Source organism: Micrasema longulum, unplaced genomic scaffold, assembly GCF_059751315.1.
Source record: "Micrasema longulum isolate JH-2025_06_02 unplaced genomic scaffold, ASM5975131v1 h1tg000849l, whole genome shotgun sequence".
In the NCBI taxonomy this organism is placed as follows: domain Eukaryota; kingdom Metazoa; phylum Arthropoda; class Insecta; order Trichoptera; family Brachycentridae; genus Micrasema; species Micrasema longulum.
In genome coordinates this window covers 1,012,546-1,034,856 of record NW_028278041.1, presented here as the reverse complement: position 1 = coordinate 1,034,856, position 22,311 = coordinate 1,012,546, and the positions used below count along the sequence as shown (strand labels likewise).

General features: G+C 32.3%; 3 protein-coding genes across 10 annotated transcripts; 1 reads left to right on the top strand and 2 right to left on the bottom strand.

Annotated features, from left to right (window-relative positions):
• Window positions 1–1,052: 1,052 nt before the first annotated feature.
• LOC148278660 (ribosome biogenesis protein BMS1 homolog) lies at window positions 1,053–6,030 on the bottom strand. Of its 2 annotated transcripts, none has more exons than XM_088231087.1 (2): window positions 4,780–6,030; window positions 1,053–3,850 (listed from the first exon to the last, which is right to left on the bottom strand). In XM_088231087.1, exon 2 carries the CDS (start codon window positions 3,412–3,414, stop codon window positions 1,165–1,167), a length of 2,250 nt encoding a protein of 749 aa, XP_088087213.1. In that variant the 5' UTR covers window positions 3,415–3,850; window positions 4,780–6,030; the 3' UTR covers window positions 1,053–1,164. The 2 variants fall into 2 exon arrangements, with proteins under 2 accessions (XP_088087213.1, XP_088087212.1); XM_088231086.1 differs by having other exon boundaries at window positions 1,053–3,683; window positions 4,997–6,030.
• Window positions 6,031–9,617: 3,587 nt separating this feature from the next.
• On the top strand, window positions 9,618–21,379 carry LOC148278658 (uncharacterized). 7 transcript variants are annotated; one of them, XR_015823129.1, is made up of 7 exons: window positions 16,842–16,925; window positions 17,092–17,206; window positions 17,297–17,582; window positions 18,335–18,587; window positions 19,695–19,944; window positions 20,555–20,708; window positions 21,065–21,379. XR_015823129.1 is itself a non-coding variant. In XM_088231085.1 (7 exons), the coding sequence occupies exons 3-7, from the start codon at window positions 17,312–17,314 to the stop codon at window positions 21,364–21,366; spliced, it is 1,185 nt and encodes a 394-aa protein (XP_088087211.1). In that variant the 5' UTR covers window positions 16,842–16,925; window positions 17,092–17,206; window positions 17,297–17,311; the 3' UTR covers window positions 21,367–21,379. The 7 variants fall into 7 exon arrangements, 2 of the variants coding, with proteins under 2 accessions (XP_088087210.1, XP_088087211.1); XM_088231085.1 differs by having other exon boundaries at window positions 17,297–17,537; XM_088231084.1 differs by having other exon boundaries at window positions 16,835–17,206; window positions 17,297–17,537.
• On the bottom strand, window positions 12,790–14,149 carry Polr1E (RNA polymerase I subunit E). The gene has a single exon (XM_088231080.1). The coding sequence runs from the start codon at window positions 14,008–14,010 to the stop codon at window positions 12,853–12,855; it is 1,158 nt and encodes a 385-aa protein (XP_088087206.1). The 5' UTR covers window positions 14,011–14,149; the 3' UTR covers window positions 12,790–12,852.
• Window positions 21,380–22,311: the final 932 nt, after the last annotated feature.

Sequence of the window (22,311 nt, the reverse complement as noted above, 5' to 3'; positions counted from 1 at the left end):
TAACATATTAGTAAGTTTATAGTGAAAATATGATTTTATTTTATTGCTCAAGGGATATACTACCGGACTACTAGACTTGTGATTTTCAGTGCCAAACATCGATTTATCGTTGTTGAGGCGTTACTTTAACATTTTCCTATATACTAGGGACCGTTACAACGGAAAGCCAACCTACATAATCACATCACATCTAGTTTCACATATTATTGTCGGAATTTTGAACCTGTTTGTAAATATGTCCCCAACAGACTAAAAACAATCAGCGTAAACTTAATGGTAAAGCTAGAGTGAGCATGGTGTTTGTGCGTGCAAAGAGCTTTAATATATTGTTATCGCATCACTTAGAATACGTCAGCCGGTTGGTGATGGTGGTTATATTACCGACTACATTCTTTAAAGCGGAAGTAACCTCAGTATTAATGACAGTGAGACCCTAACTTTGTAATGCTATATTATCAATTAGTACAAATAAAACAATAATGTGAACTATGGCACAAAATTGTGATTCATTATACTTGAATGTATGTGCTGTTTGTCATCTGTGTTTATTGCTAAACTTGTATTAGAATTTGCTGGCGGGAAGTCGCCAAACTTGTGTTTACATTCAACTGATAAATCCCATGTAACCAACCGACTTCTTAGTCCCGTTTATTGAATAATATTTGTGCATTATAGAAATTTAGTACGGATAAATTCATTTTTAAGGTCGAGAACTTCTGACAGATGGTGATGTAGAAGCAGTTATGTTTCGGAACCATATATCTCAAAAGGTAAAATTGTAAATGAATGTGTAATGAGTGTCCATACTGTAGCTTTTACGAGTAAGTTATGCTTATACATATATCTAACGTACCTATCATTATGTTTTATTGTTATTTATTTTTAATAATATGTAACTACACGGACATGTCTCGCCAATAATGATTTATATAATAATAAAACAGATTGTCAATGTTAATATGGAATATGGTGTAGGGAATCACCTCAGAGGAAAGTGGTTGCAGAATATCCTAACCACTGCAATAAGAGAAGTGTAAATAAATTGCCATAAATACATTTGACTGACTATTGTTGAACTTTGTTTTATTTCTCTCCCTTTACAAACAGTGGAATTTTACATTAAATGTGAATCTAGACATTTTATCCATAATTTTCTATTTCATTTCACTTCTTCCCCATTTTACTGAGTGCCCTGCAAACTTTCTTTTTTAATTCTTTTTGTCGTTTCAGCTTTTTCCATGCGAAAACTTGCATTTCCTTTTTATGTTTTTCAATTCTCTCTGATACTGCAGTTTTAGCTTGATCTTGCTTTTTGGCATAGTTAGTTTTGACCATTTTCAAAATATTGGATACCTTCTGTTCGTGAGGACTCTTCACTAGAGCTATGCGATTCTTAGTTATATCTCCAGCTTTACTAGAAATTACTTTGTTTTTAGGCTTATCCTTATAAGGTAAAATCTTCTGAAGGTTTTTCGGTATGACCAATGGTTTGAATACTTTAGGTTCCCGTTTAATGTCTTCATATAGTGAATCTTTATTGGGTTCAATTTTGATATTCCTTTCTCTTTTTAACTGGCCTAAAGTTTTCATACCTGACCAAATATTTTTATTGTCCATTTCCAGAAGTAAATTGGTTACTGTAGTGTAAAATTGCGTTACATTGACTTTAAACCATGTTCTACAGAATACAATGTCACTCAGTAAAATTTTATCTTCAAATGTTGCTCGGAAACATCCTTCGGGCTTGTTTATGGCTTTCTTAATCTGACCTCGGATTCCAGAAACTGTTTTTATTTTGGCCCCTTCGAATTTGGCTACCTCCAACGAACTGTTAAACATGTCTTTAATGAATGCAGTATTTTTCAATATTTTTAAAGGTGTTCCTACCAACTTCAGCTTTTTGACTATTTGTGTGGATTTGTTTATTTCATTAACACTTCCTGTTGCCGCTATTCTAAATCCTAACTGCTTCAACTGATTGGTATCACTAGTCAACGTCTGCAGTGCCAGTAACCCAGTATTCTGGGGTGTGATTGGTCCATAAAAGTGCATGTTACATGTAACATGTTCCGGAGTATATTTTAAATATCTACATTTCATGTCGTCCTCTATTTTAGAAAATATCGGAACGGTCTGAAACCTTCTCCAGCCCATGGATATAATGAGGGGATCATTTGTTTTAAGTATTTTTTTATACCATCTGTGTTTTTTTACCTTACAACTCACATATCCAATATTTTCTTCAGACATATTCAAAGCTCCAACTAAAATAGGATAAGTAGCATCAAAGTTATTAACAAATTCATAAGGCATACTCTTGAAATTCATTCTCACATACATTCCTGGTCTAAATCCTTCAACCTCAACTCTCAGTCCGTCATCTAACTCGTCAAATACAGATTTGTTGAGTTCAGATTGCTTGAGAGCCTCAGCTTTTAAATTTTCATAATATGCGTGATCTCCGGTAATTCTATGCTCATCGGGATTATCATATTCTGAATCAAATTTAGCTTTGAGCTTTAGTTTTTTGGCTAATATTTCAGCCTTGGACATGTTTTCTAAAGATCTTTTAGTCCCAGCTTTTTTAAAACTATTTTCTTCCTTTTCATTTTTATGTTTTTCTCCTGTTTCAAAATCTTCAAAGTCACCAAACAATTCTTCATCAGAATCTCCAACACTGGCATCATCTAACTTAAGCAATTCAGAAGCGTCTTCTCCTGATGAGCGTTTTCCTGTGACAAAGCAGTTTAAAAGTGACTGTTTAATTTCTGTATCTAACCAATCCTTAGACACAGTTTGAGCTGATGAATAAAATAAAGAACATTCTTCTGTATTCATATTTTGTTTGTCCTTTTGCAGCTTCTGCTGTTTTTCAGTTACTTTTTTGAATAGTCCTCCAATTTCTTCAGATTCACTTTCATCAGATAAATCCATGTTGATTTTAACATCAGTTTCTTTCAAGCTATTTTTTGAGGGATGAAAAACTCCATAAACCAATTTCATAATATTTTGTGTGGTATTTTGGCGCTCTAAAAAGGCATTGCTAGCTTTTTCAGTCAAATTTTCTCGCCATTTATTTTGAAAATCATCATCAGAGTTATCATTTCCATCAAAATCATTAGTCCAAGGTAACTTTTCTGAATCAGGATTATCCATATCTTCATCTTCCGAATCAGACTTCTCATATTTTTTGGATTGTTTGATTTTTCTTACAACTTTAGTACTTTCTTCGTCAGAATTTGTTGACATATCATCTTCAATACCAGAAGACACGTCTTCATTATCCATTTCATCAACAGAATCCAAAGATTGACCATCATCATCATCATCATCAGCCTGATCATTTGTGTCATTCACCATATCTGAATAAATGACATTACCATCTGAAAAAAGTTTGAAGCCAGTATTTTTCATCTGGTCATCTACTGTTTCTTTTTGTTCAATGACACTTTTTAAAATGGCCTTCTTTTCAGAAGTAGATTCATCCTCATTTTCTTTGTGGGAATGTGAGCCCTTAAGTTCGATATAAACTGCATCTTTATCATAAACAATACCACCGACACCAGAGAAAGGGGCGTAAATCAAACGCTCTTTTTCTAAAAGCGTTCGCTTCTTTTGTACTTCTGGCAGTGGACAGGGATCTGGGAGAAAACCTATTTCGTTTACCTTTAAGTCTCCTACACCTGTAAATACAAATAGTTTTTATACAAAAAATAAGGACAATAATCGACACAATATAAATAATGAACAAATAATCATTATAATTACTGGCTTTATGACCAAAATATCTAAAAGAAGCTCTTCCTAAGTAAAAAAAACTACAAAGTTGACTGAGGGAGTATTTCACCATCTCCTTGTAAATCCTGATAACAAAATGTCAGTTAAAAAGTAGCTACCTGATTTAAATTATATTTGCAACCAACCGATTCCACCATTGAAATAATGCTAAATCAATCTTTCGACTAGTTAATCAAGACAGTAAGACTAAAAATCTATGCATTTGTTTTCAAAAATTGCACATCATCAAAATCCACATTCCCACGCACACCTAACAACTCCGTCATTCCTCAGTGATTACGTTAAATCTTGTTGATTTTCATAAGTTTTAAATATATTGCAGTATTTTATGTGTTTAGGTTACTTTTTATGGCATTTAGGTTAATGTATCTATAGTATTTCTTTCATAGCTTGCTTAAGTTTTAATAGTTATTATTTTTCTGCTTTAGTATTATCTCTTGAGCTTTTCCAATTTCCTAATATCAAATATGATAATAATCATAGTTTTTCTTAAGTTTTGTTTATTTTAGTTAAATATGTTACGCAATATAATACGCATAAGAAAGGACCAAATTTTACCAGGAATGAGTGTTATAAGTTGATTACTGACCGTTGTTAACTGTCAAAACTCGAAATACAACTCGGGTAGGTTACGAAATTGTGCGCAGATAACGTTTCCTTATGCAAGCTCTATTCGAGTTTAATTGTATTTTGTTGATAGAATACCAACCTAATTTAGCATAAAATCTCGGATTCTCAAATAATTATTTCAATTATAGACGATATAAAAATTTGAGCAGTGCTGTTATAACGATAACGCAAGCGACGTCATTTTTAAACGTGATTTAAACAGAGGAAATGTCTCTAGTTAACATTAGCGACGATTTAAATGAGATTTACAATTTTTTTGTGATCAGAGATTGTGAAATCGGTTTTTAAACTTAAATGCTATTTAGCAGGACATATAAGCTAATCAGGATTTACAAGGAGATGGTGAAATACCCTCTTAGTATTATGAATATAATTTTTTCATTCTTTAGAATTAGAAAAATGTTATTGCAACTAAACAAGACTGTATTTTAAGTACCAGAGTTTAATTAACGTCAATAGAGAAAACACAGATAACGATTGGTTGGATGATTTCACTCTTTAGTAATAAGCCCACCAATTGCATAAAGTTTAATATTTAAAAGAGGATACAAAAACATAATTAACTTACCCGCAACATGCAACATGGAATCCTGCATGAGTGGAACACCTCGCACGTATCCATAGAGCACGACATCTCTGTTGACCTTGGCATCTCTCCGGATGAGATCTTGGTTTGTGATATCCTCCATCCGATCTGCCAACACATATGCGTGACTAGTCCTCCAACTCAACTGCCTGAACTTCATTACAGATATAAACCTAGACAAGTTCTTTATTTCATTTCTTAAATATTCACCGTGCAAAATTCCGGACAGATAGAACAGCTTGGCTCCAGCGTAGACTTCCGTCCAGAATCTATGCTTCAATAATTTCTTTTGCCTTTTTAAAGTTTTGGTATTATTGATAGCATCCAGGTGAGTAAGAACGCCCATTATTTTCGGCATTCCGTGAACTTGACAAATGTTTAGGAACTCGAAAATCTCCATTTCGAAACCAAAACTGGCGTCGCACAATAGAAGAACCAAGTCGGCGCATTTAGCTATGTCTATCATAGAATTAATATCATTGTTGCATTCAATTAGAGTAATTCGTCTCTTTTTGGAAGTCACTATAGTTATTGGACCTTTAACGCTCGTTACGTTTGTCTTGACGAAACTTTTGACGAGATTGTTGATGAGGGTAGTCTTCCCAACTTTGGGCGGACCTACTACGGCTACGACAATCGGGGGTGGTTCGAGAGGTGTTTTGTCGATAGTTGGTAAATGCTGTTTTTTAGCTATTATGTCCTCCTTTCGACGAAAACTTCTTTCAGCGCGGACTGCTGATTTGATTGCAAATGCTTTCGGATTCCTTTGTCGGTCTGACAAATTTGCATCTTGCGGTTTATTTTTTGCCTTCTTTTTGTCTGCTTTCCTACCAGAATGTCTATCCCTGTGAGCTTTTTTGCTATCGAATGCGCTATCGCCTTCCATCTTTAATGTGGTGGCTTACACAAATAAAGAAACTTCCATTTGAAATCTAAATTGAAGATATTTCTTTAGTCGAGCCTCCTCTACAATGGCAATAAATATAACCAAGAAATAACACGCGCCTTTGACAACTGACGATATCATAAATACCATAGATATATTTTATAACTTCTTAGATGATTGATAGCATAGAGAGAACTGGACACGCATTTCGAATTTATGGGGAATGGGGAGACTACTACGACTAGGTACTTAATATTTTTCGATTTGGCGATCTAGCGGAAAAAAATATAAGTTTTCAAAATTAACCCAAAAATGAAAACATTTTATGGTCATTCTAATTTGGCTGTGTTTTCAAAGATGTCTTTGAAAGTCACCGTAGTCACCGTCAAGGTCATTGTAAAAAAAACCTTTTTTTTTATTATTTAAAAAAAACTTTTTTTTTCTCGAATAAACTGAACACAAGATTATTGCCAGCTTTTCTGAAAGTTCGTCAAATGTTTTCCTAGCTTAAACGCATAGAATTAAGAATAGATAGATATAGATCTTGTCTCGATGTCCCTTATGTTTGTCAATGCTTCTTTCTTTTTTCTTTAAATGTTTTAAACTATTCTTTTATTGTAATATTTAAACCTTATAAATTGTATACATGGACAATGTCCGTTAATAAATAAATAAATAAATAAATAAACAAATAAATAGTCCAGAAGGAGCGTAGAATCATATTTGAATACATCGGACTGTGCCCAAAAATGCCCTCTCTATGCTCCACTTTCACCGCGCACATTCGTAATGTCACCGCGTCATGTTGCAAGGTGGGAAAAAATATAATAATAACACAAATGTAAGATTTAAAAAATGCAATCGGTTAATTTCTCTAAAATTTTATTGTGCACGCGGAAATATTGATTTACACAACAGAGTAGATAAGTAAAGGTCATTTAATAAGAGTAATTGAATTTATGAACTTTAAACTTAAAATATAAAATAAATTTTATTTTACATAAAACGGTTATTTTTATATCATGCTAAATAATATTTGATGTTTTGAAGATAATGTCAGTCAAATGTACTGCACAGAGTTGTTTAATCCAAGGTCCAATTTTCATTAGATGAGCAAAGTAAGGTAAAAAAATTTACTACCCTGGCAACTAGAGATGGAAATAATCGACTAAATTTACTAATCGAATGATTAGTAATCGAATGAAGGAAATAATCGAATTAATCATTCGAATGAATCATTTATTTCCGGTATACCATTGACAATAGACACAGAAATTTATTCAAAGACAAACTCCGTTTTTCAGGAGAAATATCCATGCTTTTGGAATGCTAAGTACTTTTTTTTCCTTCATAAGAAAAAGAGCCTTCTACCAAAATGTGATAACATCGGCCAAAAACAAGTGACATAGATTTACAAAATTAAAATTAAAAACAACACAAATATCAAGGAATAACAATATGAAAATAAGCAAAATACGATACCTACATTGTATGAAAACTTAGAGTTGGTTCCATTTTAGAATATTTTCACATGTTTTGAATTTTTATTTTACTCAAACTAATAATATCATATGAAAAACATAAGTCACGTTCTAATACAGATTTCATTTCTAGAAAGCCGGGACGTGAATATAAAAAAGTCATGTGTTTATTGTATGTAACCCTAATAAAAAAGTAATTTAAAAAACTTTTTTTTTAAAAACAATTTAATACTGATTTTCAAACAAACAAATGGGAAAATGGAGACATGGGTTGAAAATTAAAAAATACCACCCGTAGAGCAACAAATTATAAACCTACATAGGAGGTGATGGCGCTATATAAATTATCCAAACATTAGGTACGTCAGTTTGTTTTTTTTAACTTTGGAAATAATAATAATGTAAACCATGATCCTTACTTTATGGTATTTAGAATATTTACATGGGTATAATTATAGTCTGTGGTTATCGTTACTTTACATAACCTAATATTTATCTGCCAAAGAAAGGATGAAAATTAAAATATTTTTGTTTCATATTTATTGTTTAGGTCCTTAGAGTATATACTTTAGGTCACGCATGTAAAACTACAATCAGCTGTTATTGTGTTGATATTTCAGATCGGATGGATTTGATATAAATTTTATTATTATTAAGTACACAAATAGGCTAGCAGCAGATCTATAAACAAACGTCACTTTATTTTATTTTTATTGTAAAATGATGCACTTTATATATTAATTATATTAATATACATTTTTATTTTATCTGTGCTGACATAACTGCAAAAAACAAAAGCATTTTATTTCAACTATCACGCCCGCCAGACCCCAGCGCCCATTGCGTCATAACGAATTAGCTGGAGATGAAAGTAGTCGGTGTAAAGCTCGCCCGTTGCCCCATTGGTCCATTTGTAGTCGAATGTATTTAACGCACGGCTATTGGTCTATTTGTAGTCTAGTGAATTCATTAGTTTGGAAATTACTAATTCATTCGATAGTCGGCGTGAGACTCGCCCATTGGTCTATTTGTAGTCGAATGAATTTAACGCACGCCTATTGGTCTATTTGTAGTCGAGTGAATTCATTCTTCTTCTTCGTATTTTCATGGCCTTTTCACATCTCAACTAGGGTGTTCTGGCCAGTGTCGAGTATTTTTGTTTTTTTTTTACATATATACACATGTGTTAGTAATATAATATGTACAAGTTAGTATGTTAGTATTTAATATAATATATACCCCAGATAGCAGTGAAACTTGGTACAAACTTGATTTAAGATTGATGGAAGGTTGAAAATGAAAATTTGACGCGACAAGTTTTTATCAAGAGTTGCTGGAATATTGTTATGACAAATTTGAAGAGACAAGCTTTAACAAAACTTGCTGGAATCTTGTTATGTCAAGAATGGTATTTCAGAATCCGAAAGTCATATAGTGATGATCAACACATTGCCATATACATAAAAATATGGAGAGAATTCCTTTCTTTTTATTTTTTTTATTTAAACTGTTATATTTAATCCCAGGACTTTTCTACAAGGCCGATTTTTTTTTTGGCACCACAACAGGCCGTGAGGCCCAATTACAGTGGTGAATTACAGCACGGTACGACCAGCGTTAAGAAAATCACATTTAATTTTTGTGTTCTCGCCAGGAATCGAACCCAGAACCTTCCATGTGTGAGCCAAATGTCTTAACCACTACACCACGGAGTCCGTGGTTTCTGGACTATTCTTAATTATATGCTTAAACGTAAAAAAAAAGCATTCAAGACATGTTTCTTTTTTAGAAATATATTAAAAAACAATAATAAAGTTACATGATACATCTCACTGCACATGTCATAAAGTGACATTATTAAATCATTTTATTTTTGCTGAATTAAAAAAAAAATGTTTTTTGTTGGTAGAATTTCATCACTCCATGCGCTTTGTAGCTGCAAGACGTTTGGTAATATTAGCCATTATATTACGTAAATTTACAAACTAAATCTATTCTTCAACTTCTTCCATTGAATAATAAAACTTCCAACTATAAATGGGTAGCGTAATAACAAAGACGGTCATCTGGTGATTTGAATTTTTTTTTTTACTAAGGTAGGTAGTCTGCGGCTAATTTTTTGCTTTTGCGCTAAACAATTTTTTACGTAATAAAACTAAGCTGATTTGGTCACAATCAGCAATGACAGATTATTAGCCACGTGACCCAAATGCCGGCCTTTTATTGGTTGATTGACAGACAAGTGATTTTTTTAATACTAAACCAATGAGTAGATACAGAGATAATGTAGAAATTTTGAAATCAACGTCGATTTTTTATTAGGTACGTTTTTTCTCCATGCTTGTCACATGCACATAATACTATTCAAAAGTGTGAGTGAAAAACAAAAATCAATTTTTGCCTAAATTTTGACTTGAATGACAAATTATGTGGCAGTCGTCATTATCAATGACAGTCTTCTGAAAGTTAAGTCATGTTTTTCTCGGTCATCCTAATTTTCTTAATTCATTAACATGCATTCGCATGGTAAATCCTTTGAGCTGTTTTTTTGCCATCCATTCGCTCTACATGTCCAAACCAACACAGCACTCCATCATATTGCAAGAATCTTGATTTAGTCGATAATGTTTGTCTCAGCCTTATATAATGCAAGAATCTCGACATAATCAAAATCTGCTATTTATTCAATCTACTAATAGGAACTTTTGTTTTTATGCCCCAATGTCCAGAACGTGTAGATTAGTCAATTTGTCACACAACTTGGAATTTTTTGGAATATATCTTCCGACTTTTCATAGATCTCATCGCCACTAAAACAGTGGATGAAGATGGATTGGCATGGTTAAGCTCAAAATCTTACATGTTTATGAATATATTGTATAGCGTTATTGTATTGCCCTTGTTTGTCTTTGCTACATAGTTTTATGTTCTTTTTGTTCAGTTTCTTGCATATACTCTTATGTTTCTTCGTGTAACCGTTGTAATTGACTAAGGCCATATCCGTAATAAATAAATTCACATGTTCACCTTTAATATATTGTTTTAGCATACATTTGCCTGAGAGATTGTATTTATCAGCTTACTTTTATCTTTGTTTTTCTCATTCCATACCTCACTCTCATGCATAAATGTCGGCACCAGGCTGAATTACTAATTATGAACTGAATTGCTAATTATGAACTGAATTGCTGATTTTAGTGCAACGTTCACCTTCCTTTTAATATCTTTCTTTATCTGATAACGTTTATAATTGGTTAAAATCACTTCTTTGAAAATTCAGAAAAGGAGAGAGTTCAGAAGAAATTTCTTCAGTTTCTCTACATGAGGGAGTGCGGCTATTATCCATGGCTTTATCCCTCTGAGTTTCTTCAGGGAAAGCTTGTTTACTGCAGTTTGAAGAGGAGGAATGTGTATTTAACTACGCATTTCTTTAGACTGTTGCGCAGTATTATTGATGACCCTGAAATTATGCGGAGCATTAGCTTTTATGTTCCGGATAATTACCTTAGACAGCGTCAGCATAGACTGTTTCACCTTCCAATAAACAGGACCAACCTGCCAATGGTTATGCCTGTTGGAAGGGCTATCTCTATGTTAAACAATATTACTTTGGACATATAACATTCTCTGAGGGAGTTTTTTGTCACAAAATTATGTACTTTTTATTTAATATTCATATTTTTACTTTTTTAGAATTCAGTTATTTTTCCCCTCTCCTCCTGCATTCATAATAAATTAGTGTGAAATCTGTAATTGGTCTTACTTTTTTTAATTGTTCTTTTGTACCTTGTTTTCTATAAAGACTGTATGATTTCCTTAATAGATAAATGAATTCTCTTACTTTTTTAACATATTATTCTCTGGTTATTATGTGTACCTATGTGCTATTTTTATATATACCAAATTTTACCTTTTTATTTTTATTATTTCTATATGTATGAATTAAGATATTTTATTTTGCAGTGTATGAGTAAATAAATTCAAAAATCATTTTTGTTATATGAAGGTAAGATGATCAGTCCTACAATTCATGTACCAGTCCAGGTACTATAAAACATTCTAGTGTAAAAACAGCATTTTAAATAAATATTTCATATCAACCATGTCGGGAATCGAACCCGAGACCTCTTGCATGGTAGGCAAACGCGCTGATCATTAAACCACGAGGCTGATTAACTTTAAAAAAGAAATTTAACCACAGATATTGTTTTTGTCACATAACACCTTCATTCACTCACGTCTTCAATTATAAATTACATATCTAATGATCAACTATCATTTATTATTGAAACCGCAGTTGGAATAAGTAGTAAGATAAGGTATATCATAATTATTGAGAATACACAGCTCGTTCCAATATACTTGTAGCCGTCTTTGCAAATAATACCCTCAAATCATAATGCTGCAGCAAAATATAAGGTGCATATTATTATAATATAATACAATGTAGGTCGAAACCAAATATTTTAGAAGTTCTGATTTTATTTGTCACAGTCCAATTATTTGCGCTTTCAATGATACCCAAATATTTCAAATTTGGGGACATTTCCAAAGAGTTATAAATAACTCTCTATTAGAAAATGGAGTTGGGGTAGAGTCGGTGCGAACCTCGGAACCCGCAACATCGGCCACAGAACCACAATTCGATATGATATTTAGGTACATTTAAAATGTTTGTACTATTTGAAAAAATTACCTAAAAAGTCTCACAAATCAAAAAGTTTTAGGGGAAGCATCGAGGTAGAGTTAAAATTTCTGTCTGTCCACTACAATAGGACTGGTACTATAAAAAGTGCTGGCAGCTATTTTAACAGACTATTTTCAAATGAATATAGAAACACTAAAAAGCAAAAAACATAAAAAGATATTTTCAAACAAACAGACCATGGTAGGCAGAAAGGGTAGAATGCTATTTAACTTTTATGTTTTCATAAAGATCTCGCTCCTCCTACATTTGTGCGTGCTTCTACTTCTACACTAATGCACACACAACAATTATTCCGACTTTTAACAAGTATTTTTGTTTTTATATTTGTAAAAATAAAATAAAGTGTTCAGTAGAATCAAATCAGTGTTCGATTTCTAATATTAATACTTATAATATTATAAGTATTTTTTAAATAAAAAATTGTTTTCAATGCATTTTATTACTAATTGGACAATAGGTTACTATGTCTTTAAACTAAATCATTTCAAATGCTCGCAACTTTATATATTTAATTATTTAAGAAAGATAGGCTGGAGGTTGGACTTATCCAGAGACCAATAAATAAATTAATATTGCAGTTTATTGAATTAATTTATGGATACATGATGATAGTAGCCAACTTAGTCTATTCTTATTGCAATGGGAGTTTATGATATGTTTATCCAATTCAGATGATAAAAAAAAAGAATAAAACAGATGGTTTGTTATTTGGTAAGAGTGTATTTTGAATTTTAAAATTATGGTTTGTGCTAGCAAATACTCTTTATCTCTTTCTCTTATTCATCATGAGAGATGGTGGAGGGGCCAGTGGTAATTTTAATACTATTGTAGCATTATTTTGATCTTTGATCACATGAGCCCCGACAACTTTAGCCATTTGAGACAGCTTGGGCAATGTTGTAGCACTCAGCTTGCCTAAAGTCATGGCATCATTTATGCAATAATTTTTGGCTAATAGAAGAACAACGATGAGATAACACATAGCTTTATCTTTTAATGAATTTGGGCGTGTTCTTCCTTTATCGCTGGCCATGGAAAAAGAATCAAATATAAATTTGTCAATCATTTCGGAATAACTACAAACAACATATTTTGTATTTCGAATATTGTTGTACGGATCTTTGAGGTATTTCATTATGCAATTTGCATAAAGCAACATACAGCACACTTTCACATTATCAACGTTTGGTGATGCCCTTAACAAGGAAATTTCATTTGCAATAAACTCTGACAATTCTATTTCATAATTTTCATCCTCTAAAACAGCTGTGGCAGTATCCTTCAGAGACTCCATTTGTTCTTTATTTAAAATATCATTAATATCATAAATATCTTTAATGTTCGATGCATCCCTATTAATCGGAGGAGCGTACTTGCCTAACATAGATACCGTGTTCACTTCGTGTTGAGATATATCCAGTACATCTATTTGATTCTCATTTACAGTTTTCTCTAATTGATCTTTCATGGTGTCAATGTCGATCTTCATTTTTTTGGATTGTTCCAACATTCTTTTTTGACGCTTAGATCCAAAGGCTTCCCCCAACTGCCGCCGAGCATCCGTAAAATCGAGTGGCTCAGCACGATTTTCTTTTTGTTCTGATTCTGGTAGGGCATTGACTAGCACATTACCGACTTCTATTAGTCTAACAGCGCCAGTGTTTCTATTCCTGGCGACAATGAGGTTGCGGCACACATTATCATCGTTTTCTTGACCCACGTAGAGCATATTATTTAGGGCGATTATAGCATTATTTTTAGGTTTCTTCGAAGAGGGATCAGAATATATTCCAGCTTCACATTCGACTTTCCCGGTTTGCTGCAGATTTCCGTTTTGAAATGAAATAATAAGTGGATATGCTTCTTGTTTGCTAAATACCTCGGTAACTTTATAATTAGTACCTTGCACCGGTACAGACATTTTGGTACAGTACTGAACGAATTAATAATAAAAAAAAGATTTATGAAACAAAACGTCAAAAGTCAAATCCATACACGGTTAAAACGTCAAAAGTCAAAACCACATGGACACGCGCTTGCTAGAGTAAAAAAATAAAATTACTGTCAAACGTTTGTGTATTTTTTAGTATGATGTTCTATTATATCAGTGTTTTTCAACCTTTTTGAATACGCGACCCCCGACGAGTAGAAAAAAGCTGATAACCACTGCTATCTTTGCTATACAATGATTACCCTTACCACTGTATGTGGCCGCATTGTCCTCGTGTGAACGCGTACGGACAGGACGACAGGAGCTTATTTTTATTTTTTTACTTATTAAGGAAAAACAACAGTTGTTATATAAGAATACAAAATATAAAAAATAATACATACATCCAGTTAAAGTTTTTCACAAATACAATGAGAGAACATGTTACACAGTAAAGAGAAATATAATAGATTATATAAGACATGAGAAAAAAAAGAGCTCTGAAAAAGATGAGGAAATAGAATGGAGGAGTGGAAGAGAGGGATTTTCATAATATAGTTGACCAATTCAAAATTTTGATATTATAACAAAACAAACATAATTAAAGGAACATAAACTTATTAAACTTAATAAGCTCACGACAGATACATATGCTTTCGCTATAGTGATCGCCAACGTTGGGGAAACCCGGCAAGGCACTAGAAGAAGAAGAAGAAACTTATTACACACTGACACATGTTTTATTTTACAGTGTTTCAAAAAGTTTTTTTTTGAAGTCACAAAATTTTGTATTAAAAATACTTAAACGGGGACAAAGTAAATTAAATTTGGAGCAGCTACGATAAATAAACGAGTTTTGAACATATTTTTTTTGGGCAATAAATTATAAAAAAAATAACTTGTCGTGTTGACTTTACGGGACAATTGATTGAAATACGCTCCAAGAGATATGGACTATCGATAAAATTGTTTAAAATTTTGAAGAGGAAAGACAGATCAGAAATGCTTCTACGTTTAGTTAGAGAAGTTAAACTATGAAAGAAAGAAGAGTCTTCATATGAGTCAAAATATGTAAGAGATTTACGATCCAGAAGTTTAAGGAATCTATTCTGTATTCTATCTAGTTGTGATATATAAATTGTATATCGAGGATTCCAAACAACAGATGCAAACTCAAGATGGCTGCGAACGTATGCATTATATAAGATTTTGAGGGATGTGGTTGTTTTGAATGGTCTAGTGGTGCGTATAATAAAGCCCAGATTTCTGTAAGCCCTATTTATAGACGTCTGAATATGGGAATCAAATAAGAGTTTTTCATCCATAATCAATTTATGACAATAGCCATTCGCTCGACGTGTACGTGTCACTCCCACGCATTTTTCTGCCGAAAATGTTGGCAGAATTGTTCAGTTTAATCTTTTGCAATTCAAATACATCTTATTGTTCATCTTAATAATTTATAATCACCTCAAGGGTGCTGTATAATAAATATCTCAACACGTCTTGCAGTTACATAGCGCATGGACGATTGGGATTCTAGTTCCTCGTTTTCAATTCAAATATAATTTAATAAGAGATAAGAGCTAGATTACAGCACGTCTTGCAGCTACAGAGCGAATAGAAAGTATGAAACCTAGCCCCCATTTACATTATTAATTTTATATTGTAATTTTGACATTATCATTAAGTTTTTTCTAACTGTTTTTTCAAAATCGGTTAGAAATCTAAACCCTGTTTATGAAATTACAGTTTGAAATAATTTGAAAGTTTAGGACATCACACGTTTAATGAAATACGTAAAAATATAAGGATAAAAAAATTACAAACTACCAACCTTTCTTGTCAGACCACGATTACGCGATATATACTGATCTTGCGTCCGCAATCAATGCACGTGGGTAAAAATTTCACTATTTACGAAGGTTCTAGCGATGAGCAGGGAGGTGGACGGAGGGAACGTATAGAAACAGCAAAAGAACGGGGTGCCAGTAGTCTATTAGACAAATGGTTAGTGATCTACTGTTAAGAAACACTGTTTTCGATGTATTATCATTGTTATAATGATTTATTATGACAGGTCGGTAGTGTTTCAGATAGTTCAATTTAGGCACTTCCAAATTACAAATAAATAGATTCTTAAACTTGTTTACATTAATACATTTTTATGATCTATAATAATAGAATCATAAAATTAAATTTGAATAGTTATTACCATTTTTCACATATTTTAGTTTAGAATAAAGCGTTAAGCGTAACACAATGATGTAAAATAAATAGTTATTTTTTTTCACCCTTTGTTCAAAACACATCCCCACATTGAGACAACTTACAAATAATAACTTAATGTTTTTTAAACAATTTAGAACATATATCTTTGAATTTTAAGTCAGATATGGAGAGAGGAACTATATTCCACGCCCAACCTGTACGAAGGCTGGGCATGAGACAACTAATATAAAATAAATCATATTTTTCGCGAACTCGCATGTAAAAAACGTTGTCGCGTATTCATTTTTACAGCGCTCGTGAACCCGTGAACTACGGCAAAATTTTATTATTGTCCCAGCATTTCGTTTTACGCGGTCGAAGCCGTTCACGGAGCTGATACAAGACAATATTGTTATTTCTATTGTATTGTCCAGTGTAGACGATAATAAGATCTAGCGTTCCCCTCCCTCCCCTTAGGGGCCTTAGGATGCGCCGCCGGGTTTCATTCCTCATTTTTTTTATTTTGCCTTGCTCGTACCCGCACCCACAGATTGAAAATCACTGTATATATATTATACACATCTTGCTATTTAAGTATATATGCAACTTGCAACACTAGGAAATGTCAAGATTATCATCAATTATCATTATCATTATTATCAAGTTGAATTCTTGTGATTCGCAGTAATCGCGATGTAAATATAAATATTATTGTAAATTTAAAATATCGATCGTGAATTCAAAAATCATAATTCGTCTTAAAACGTCATATTGAAAAACGTTATATCGTATTGACATACCTACTCAATTTATACTATCTAAACTTTGTGTTAATTGATCGATGATGGAAACTAATTTCAGTTTGCAGACTACAATTTCTAAAATATGTGGCTTATGCGGTGTACTAAGCGAGAATCTTGATGATTTAAGTAAAAATACAATATTTGAAGAATTTCAGTGGATATCAAGAAAAGAGGTCCATATTAATTTTGAACAAAAGCATTAAATCGAGTTCAATTTAACCTCGTTTCTCTTTGTAATAACATTATTCTTTTATGCTTTTTAGAATAGTACTGACAGTATGAAGATACAAAATACTTGCAAGAAATGCACTGAGCAAATTAGGTTGTTGGTATATAATGTATCGGACATGTGGAAAACTTACCTTGCTACCCAAGAAATGTTACAAACCTACAGTGATTCTTCTTGTAAAAAAGATTGGAATGAGTTTTGGGAATCAAATGCTAACAACCTAATATCAGACAATACAAAATCAGTCATTCTAAGAGATGAATCAATCCAATTTGGTAGTTGTTTTATGCAGTTAAAATCAATTTCATGATGCATTTTATGTAAATACATATATTGTATATTTTGTTGTCACATATCACTTACTGCACGGAGACAAATAATATTTAATTTTATTTTGAAAATCTATCTAAAAAAATTATAATGAAATAGTACCTACTAAAAACGAAATAAAGTATTAAATTATGACCTGCGTGGAATAGTGGTTAAGACGCTTGACTCGTGCATGGAAGGTTCTAGGTGCTAGGATTATTAAGTGTTTTTTTTTTCAAGCCTGGGTAATCTGTGTACTGTTATTTTCACCTCTGTAATTGGACCTCCTGGCCTGTTGTGGTGCAAAAATATACATACAAAAAACATTAATAGAAACTTAGAAACAGCACACAGCAATGTTAAAATTCTGCCGTTAGAAAAAACAATTAAATTCTTATTAGTTTTCTGGTTATTATGAAATTATTATTTTTCGTATAAAATATCGCTATTGTTGATTAGAAGTAAAACTTGATTATCTGATAATGCCAATGTTACTTTCGAGTTGTGGTTTCTTGGTAGTAATATTTGTTTTCCAAAAAAAAAAGATACATACAATTTGTGTTTAATTTTATTGAAATCAGTTTACTGCACAAATATACGAGTCATTTGAAAAGTTTGTTTCTTTAATATATCATCAGTTTAAAAATGTTCACTCATTTTTAACCTTGTCACTCATCTTTCTATTCAATCCTAAAATATTTTTTAAAGAAATTTATATCTAGATTCATTTTTTATAATTTATCTTGTTTTTGATGATTTTCAGATCTCATAGCTAATCCTGTTATTAAGAAAGAGATTGAAAGTAGTGTTAATACTGAAGGATGTACAGATATTGAATGGTTGATAGATACTGAATCTTCAGATAGCCAAACATCTAATGATCCAAATTTAGCTACCGAAAAGGAATTATTAAAAGTATTAAACCGAAAAGATTTATTGGATGAAGCTTACCAAAATAGGTTATCTAAAGAAACTGAGTTATATAAAGAAACCGAATGCAAAGAAACAGTTACAAGGTATGAAAACATTATCCAAAATAATATTTTTTGTTGAATATTATGGTTTGCCCAGCGGTGCAATTTGTTAAAATAGTTTTTCTGCTTAGTATTTTTGTTTAGTAATAAAATATTCTTATTTTTCACTGAAAAGTAAAAGTAGTTTATCATTTCACCCAAGTAAAGTTTGATTCACTTATTTCTTATTACTTTGATAAAAAACTTATTTTTCCGAAGAATATCTCGCTATACAGCAATTACACTGGAAATATCAGTTTTGCTTCCTTTGAAATTCATCTAATATACCTAATTATCTAAATAATTTAGCTTAATTTGCTGTTGTTTTTTTTTTTTTTTTAAATTAGGTAGGTACCTTACAAATGCAAAAATATATTTTTAAATAATTATGTTTCAGACATACTGCAATTTAATATATTATTTCCAAGTGCTAGGGAGATGGAAAAGAGAGATCGCGTGCTCGTTTTCCCCTTACTAAAATGTCCTGGATCAGAAAATGAACACCGTTCTTGAGTCCAGCACCTAGCTTACATAAAGTGGATAAATACATGCATTTACATACAGCAGAAAATAATATGCATTTGACTTGAAAGCCAAATGCATATTATTTTCATGTATTTATCCACTTTATGTAAGCTAGGTGCTGGACTCAAGAACGGTGTTCATTTTCTGATCCAGGACATTTTAGTAAGGGGAACGAGCATGCGATCTCTCTTTTCCATCTCCCCAGCACTTTTATAATTTGTGCATTGAAAAATATGGTTAGTTCCGTCACGACAAGTGACTCAAGTGTTTCTCTCTTTGCTCTCTCAGATCTTCGCTTCCCCGATTTGCTCCTGCCTTTGCTCGCTGACTGCTTTCGCCTTTGACCTTTCGGAATTAATCCTTTAAGGGCTATTATGACTTGACGGTCTGCACAGTTGCGCTTTTGCCCTCATATTGCGATCACTTGTGCTTGGAGTAAATTAAGGGCCCAGGCCGAGGGTTTTGCACTTAAAAAAATGGCTTTGTGTAATGCTCCCCTCCCCTTCCTTATTTGGTCTCCAAAAATTATAATAAGCCTAATTTAATTTTGTACTCATACTTTTGACAGTTGTTTTTTTTTTCTAGAACAAACAACTGTGGACGAACCTACAAAAGCACTTCACCAAATTATATTATACCTTTCAACGGTTTCTTCAAATGTACTATTTGCAATGAAACTTTCTCCCACCGTTACAAAGCGGAGCATCATGTGAGAAAACAACATACCAAAGAGAGACCTTTCATTTGCAAAATATGTTCCAAAGGGTTCATGGCTGCTCATAACCTCAATAGACATATCACTTGTGTTCACGAACCAGAAAGATTCATTTGTGAGGTACGATTTTCCATTGACCCGTTGACAACTTAATAACTTCTAAAACAACAACAATTGGTCAATATGTATTTATTTTTTATGCTACAATAACAAAGTTACTACAAAGAAATGTTTTGTTTCTGATTCTCAACAAGTATGACAAGTTTGGAAAAAAATTAAAAGTATTTTCAATATGCAAGAAATTTATTTTAAGTTTTAACAATAATAAATTTGTCTTTTAACAGTGTAATGTACTGTGCCAAATATTATTTGTGCATTTATGGACTTATGGTATATTTTACTTACTAAATCGTGTAAACTTTTCATCAATGAAATACCTAATAAATAAATAAATTGTTGTCAACAAAAGTAAAATATGGTACAAAACTGGGTCACGATTATCTTTGGCCATGGCTCCTTGGAGGCAGCTAACATTAAAAACAATATACTGCTACTCATTATTAGTACTTTTATGAGATGGAATTAAAATTTTTATATTAGAAATGTAAACATGCGCAATAATTGAACAATTCAATGATTTTTTTATTATTTCCAAGGTAATTTGAATGGTCTTCGATGGATGCAGTATACAGTTTATATTTTTATCATAATATGTTTTCCCTTTTTCTAGAAATGTGGTAGGCGATTTCAAAAGCGATATCTTTTAACTGCTCATGAACTAAGTCACGTTGGGCCTCCAACCATAGCTTGCTCATTCAGCAAATGCTGCAAGATGTTTTATTCTGATAGCAGTTTAAAAATGCACATTGCTAACAGTCATATAGGTAACTAACTAACAAGTATTTAACTCTAATAATTAATTTGTTGTTTATCTTTATTCCCGCCTACTAGTTAATTCAAGTCATTACAACGATACCTTCAATTCAGAGTCAATAAATCTTTAATTCATTCACCGCCGTGCTCACATACGTCTGTGAGCGCCTATGACAACACTACTGTGCGGTGCTCACAGCATATGTGAGTAATTTGTTATCAAAATGTTCGTAGCTTAAATGTTTATCATGTATAGAGTATATATATATTAGTGGTCACTAAGAAAATAAGTGTTTAAACTAATAAATAAAATTATCACATTTGAACTCGGGGAAAGGGTTAATACCATTTATTTTTTTTGTTTTAGGACTGAAGTTTGTATGCGAGCAGTGTGGACAAGCATTTCGCACAAAGGTTCGTCTCACAAATCATCTACGGAGGCATGGAGATAAAATAATAAAGTGTCCCCAATGCCCTAAAATGTTTTACATTAAGACTGATCTATATCTCCATATGAAATATCATAATGAGAAATTACCTTGGCGGTGTAGAAACTGTGAAATGCGATTTAAAAGTACACGAGGTCTTCAAAATCACCTCTCAGTTGTGCATGGTAAAGTTAATAAAATTGATTTGTATAAAAGGAATACTATATTGGCAATAAAGTGATGGAAAAATCTTTCGTTAAAAGTTTTATTACTGCCCTACAATATTTTTTTTGTTATGTTTTGAGCACAGGCAGCTTTTGCTCTAATTTTGTAATTATTCAGAAGACAAATCTCAGATAACAGATTTTATGTAAACATTTTTTTTTTATATAATGACTAAGATGCTTGCTTAACGCATAAGGTTCCTAGGATTGATTTACAATTAAACAACTATCAATGTGATTTATCTCTAGCTTGAGTATTCTATAATTCACCCATGTAATTTGGCACCCTAGCCTATTGTAATGCAAACTTATTCATTATTCCAGAATAACATTTTATCTGTATCATAAATATTTATTCTGAACATGTAATCTTAAACTAATCTAATCCAATTTGTTTAAAAAGATATACATATTATATTACAACAGAGATGCAGAACATTGTTGTAAGATGTCAATTCTAATATAGGGGGTCAAATCTACCATTTGTTTAAAAAGTTGGATATACTCAAAATATTGTTGGTGAAATTACTATTATTTCATACTGGCAAGGACGTATATAAAAGGGAGGGGTTTAGGGGGTTCAAACCCCTCCATCGAAAATTAGTTTACACAAGGTAATTAATTTTGAAAACCCCATAGGTACCTGTCCTGGTGGACTCCTGGTCCTGCTCCCGACCCTGATGTATGCAAGCGAAGTATGGACTTGGAAAAACAAGGATGAAAGTTGACTTAATGCTGTCAACGTGAGATCTCTCAGGCGAATGTGTGGTATGACTGTTCGATACATGCACGAATTTTGAGATTATCGACAAAATCAAGAAAGGAGCTCTTCGTTAGTTGACATGTAGAGCGAATGGACAGCTAAATAACGGCAAAAAATATTTACAATACGAATGTTGATGGATGCAGAAATAAAGGAAGACCGAGAAAGACATGGCATGACCAAATCCAACAAATAATTG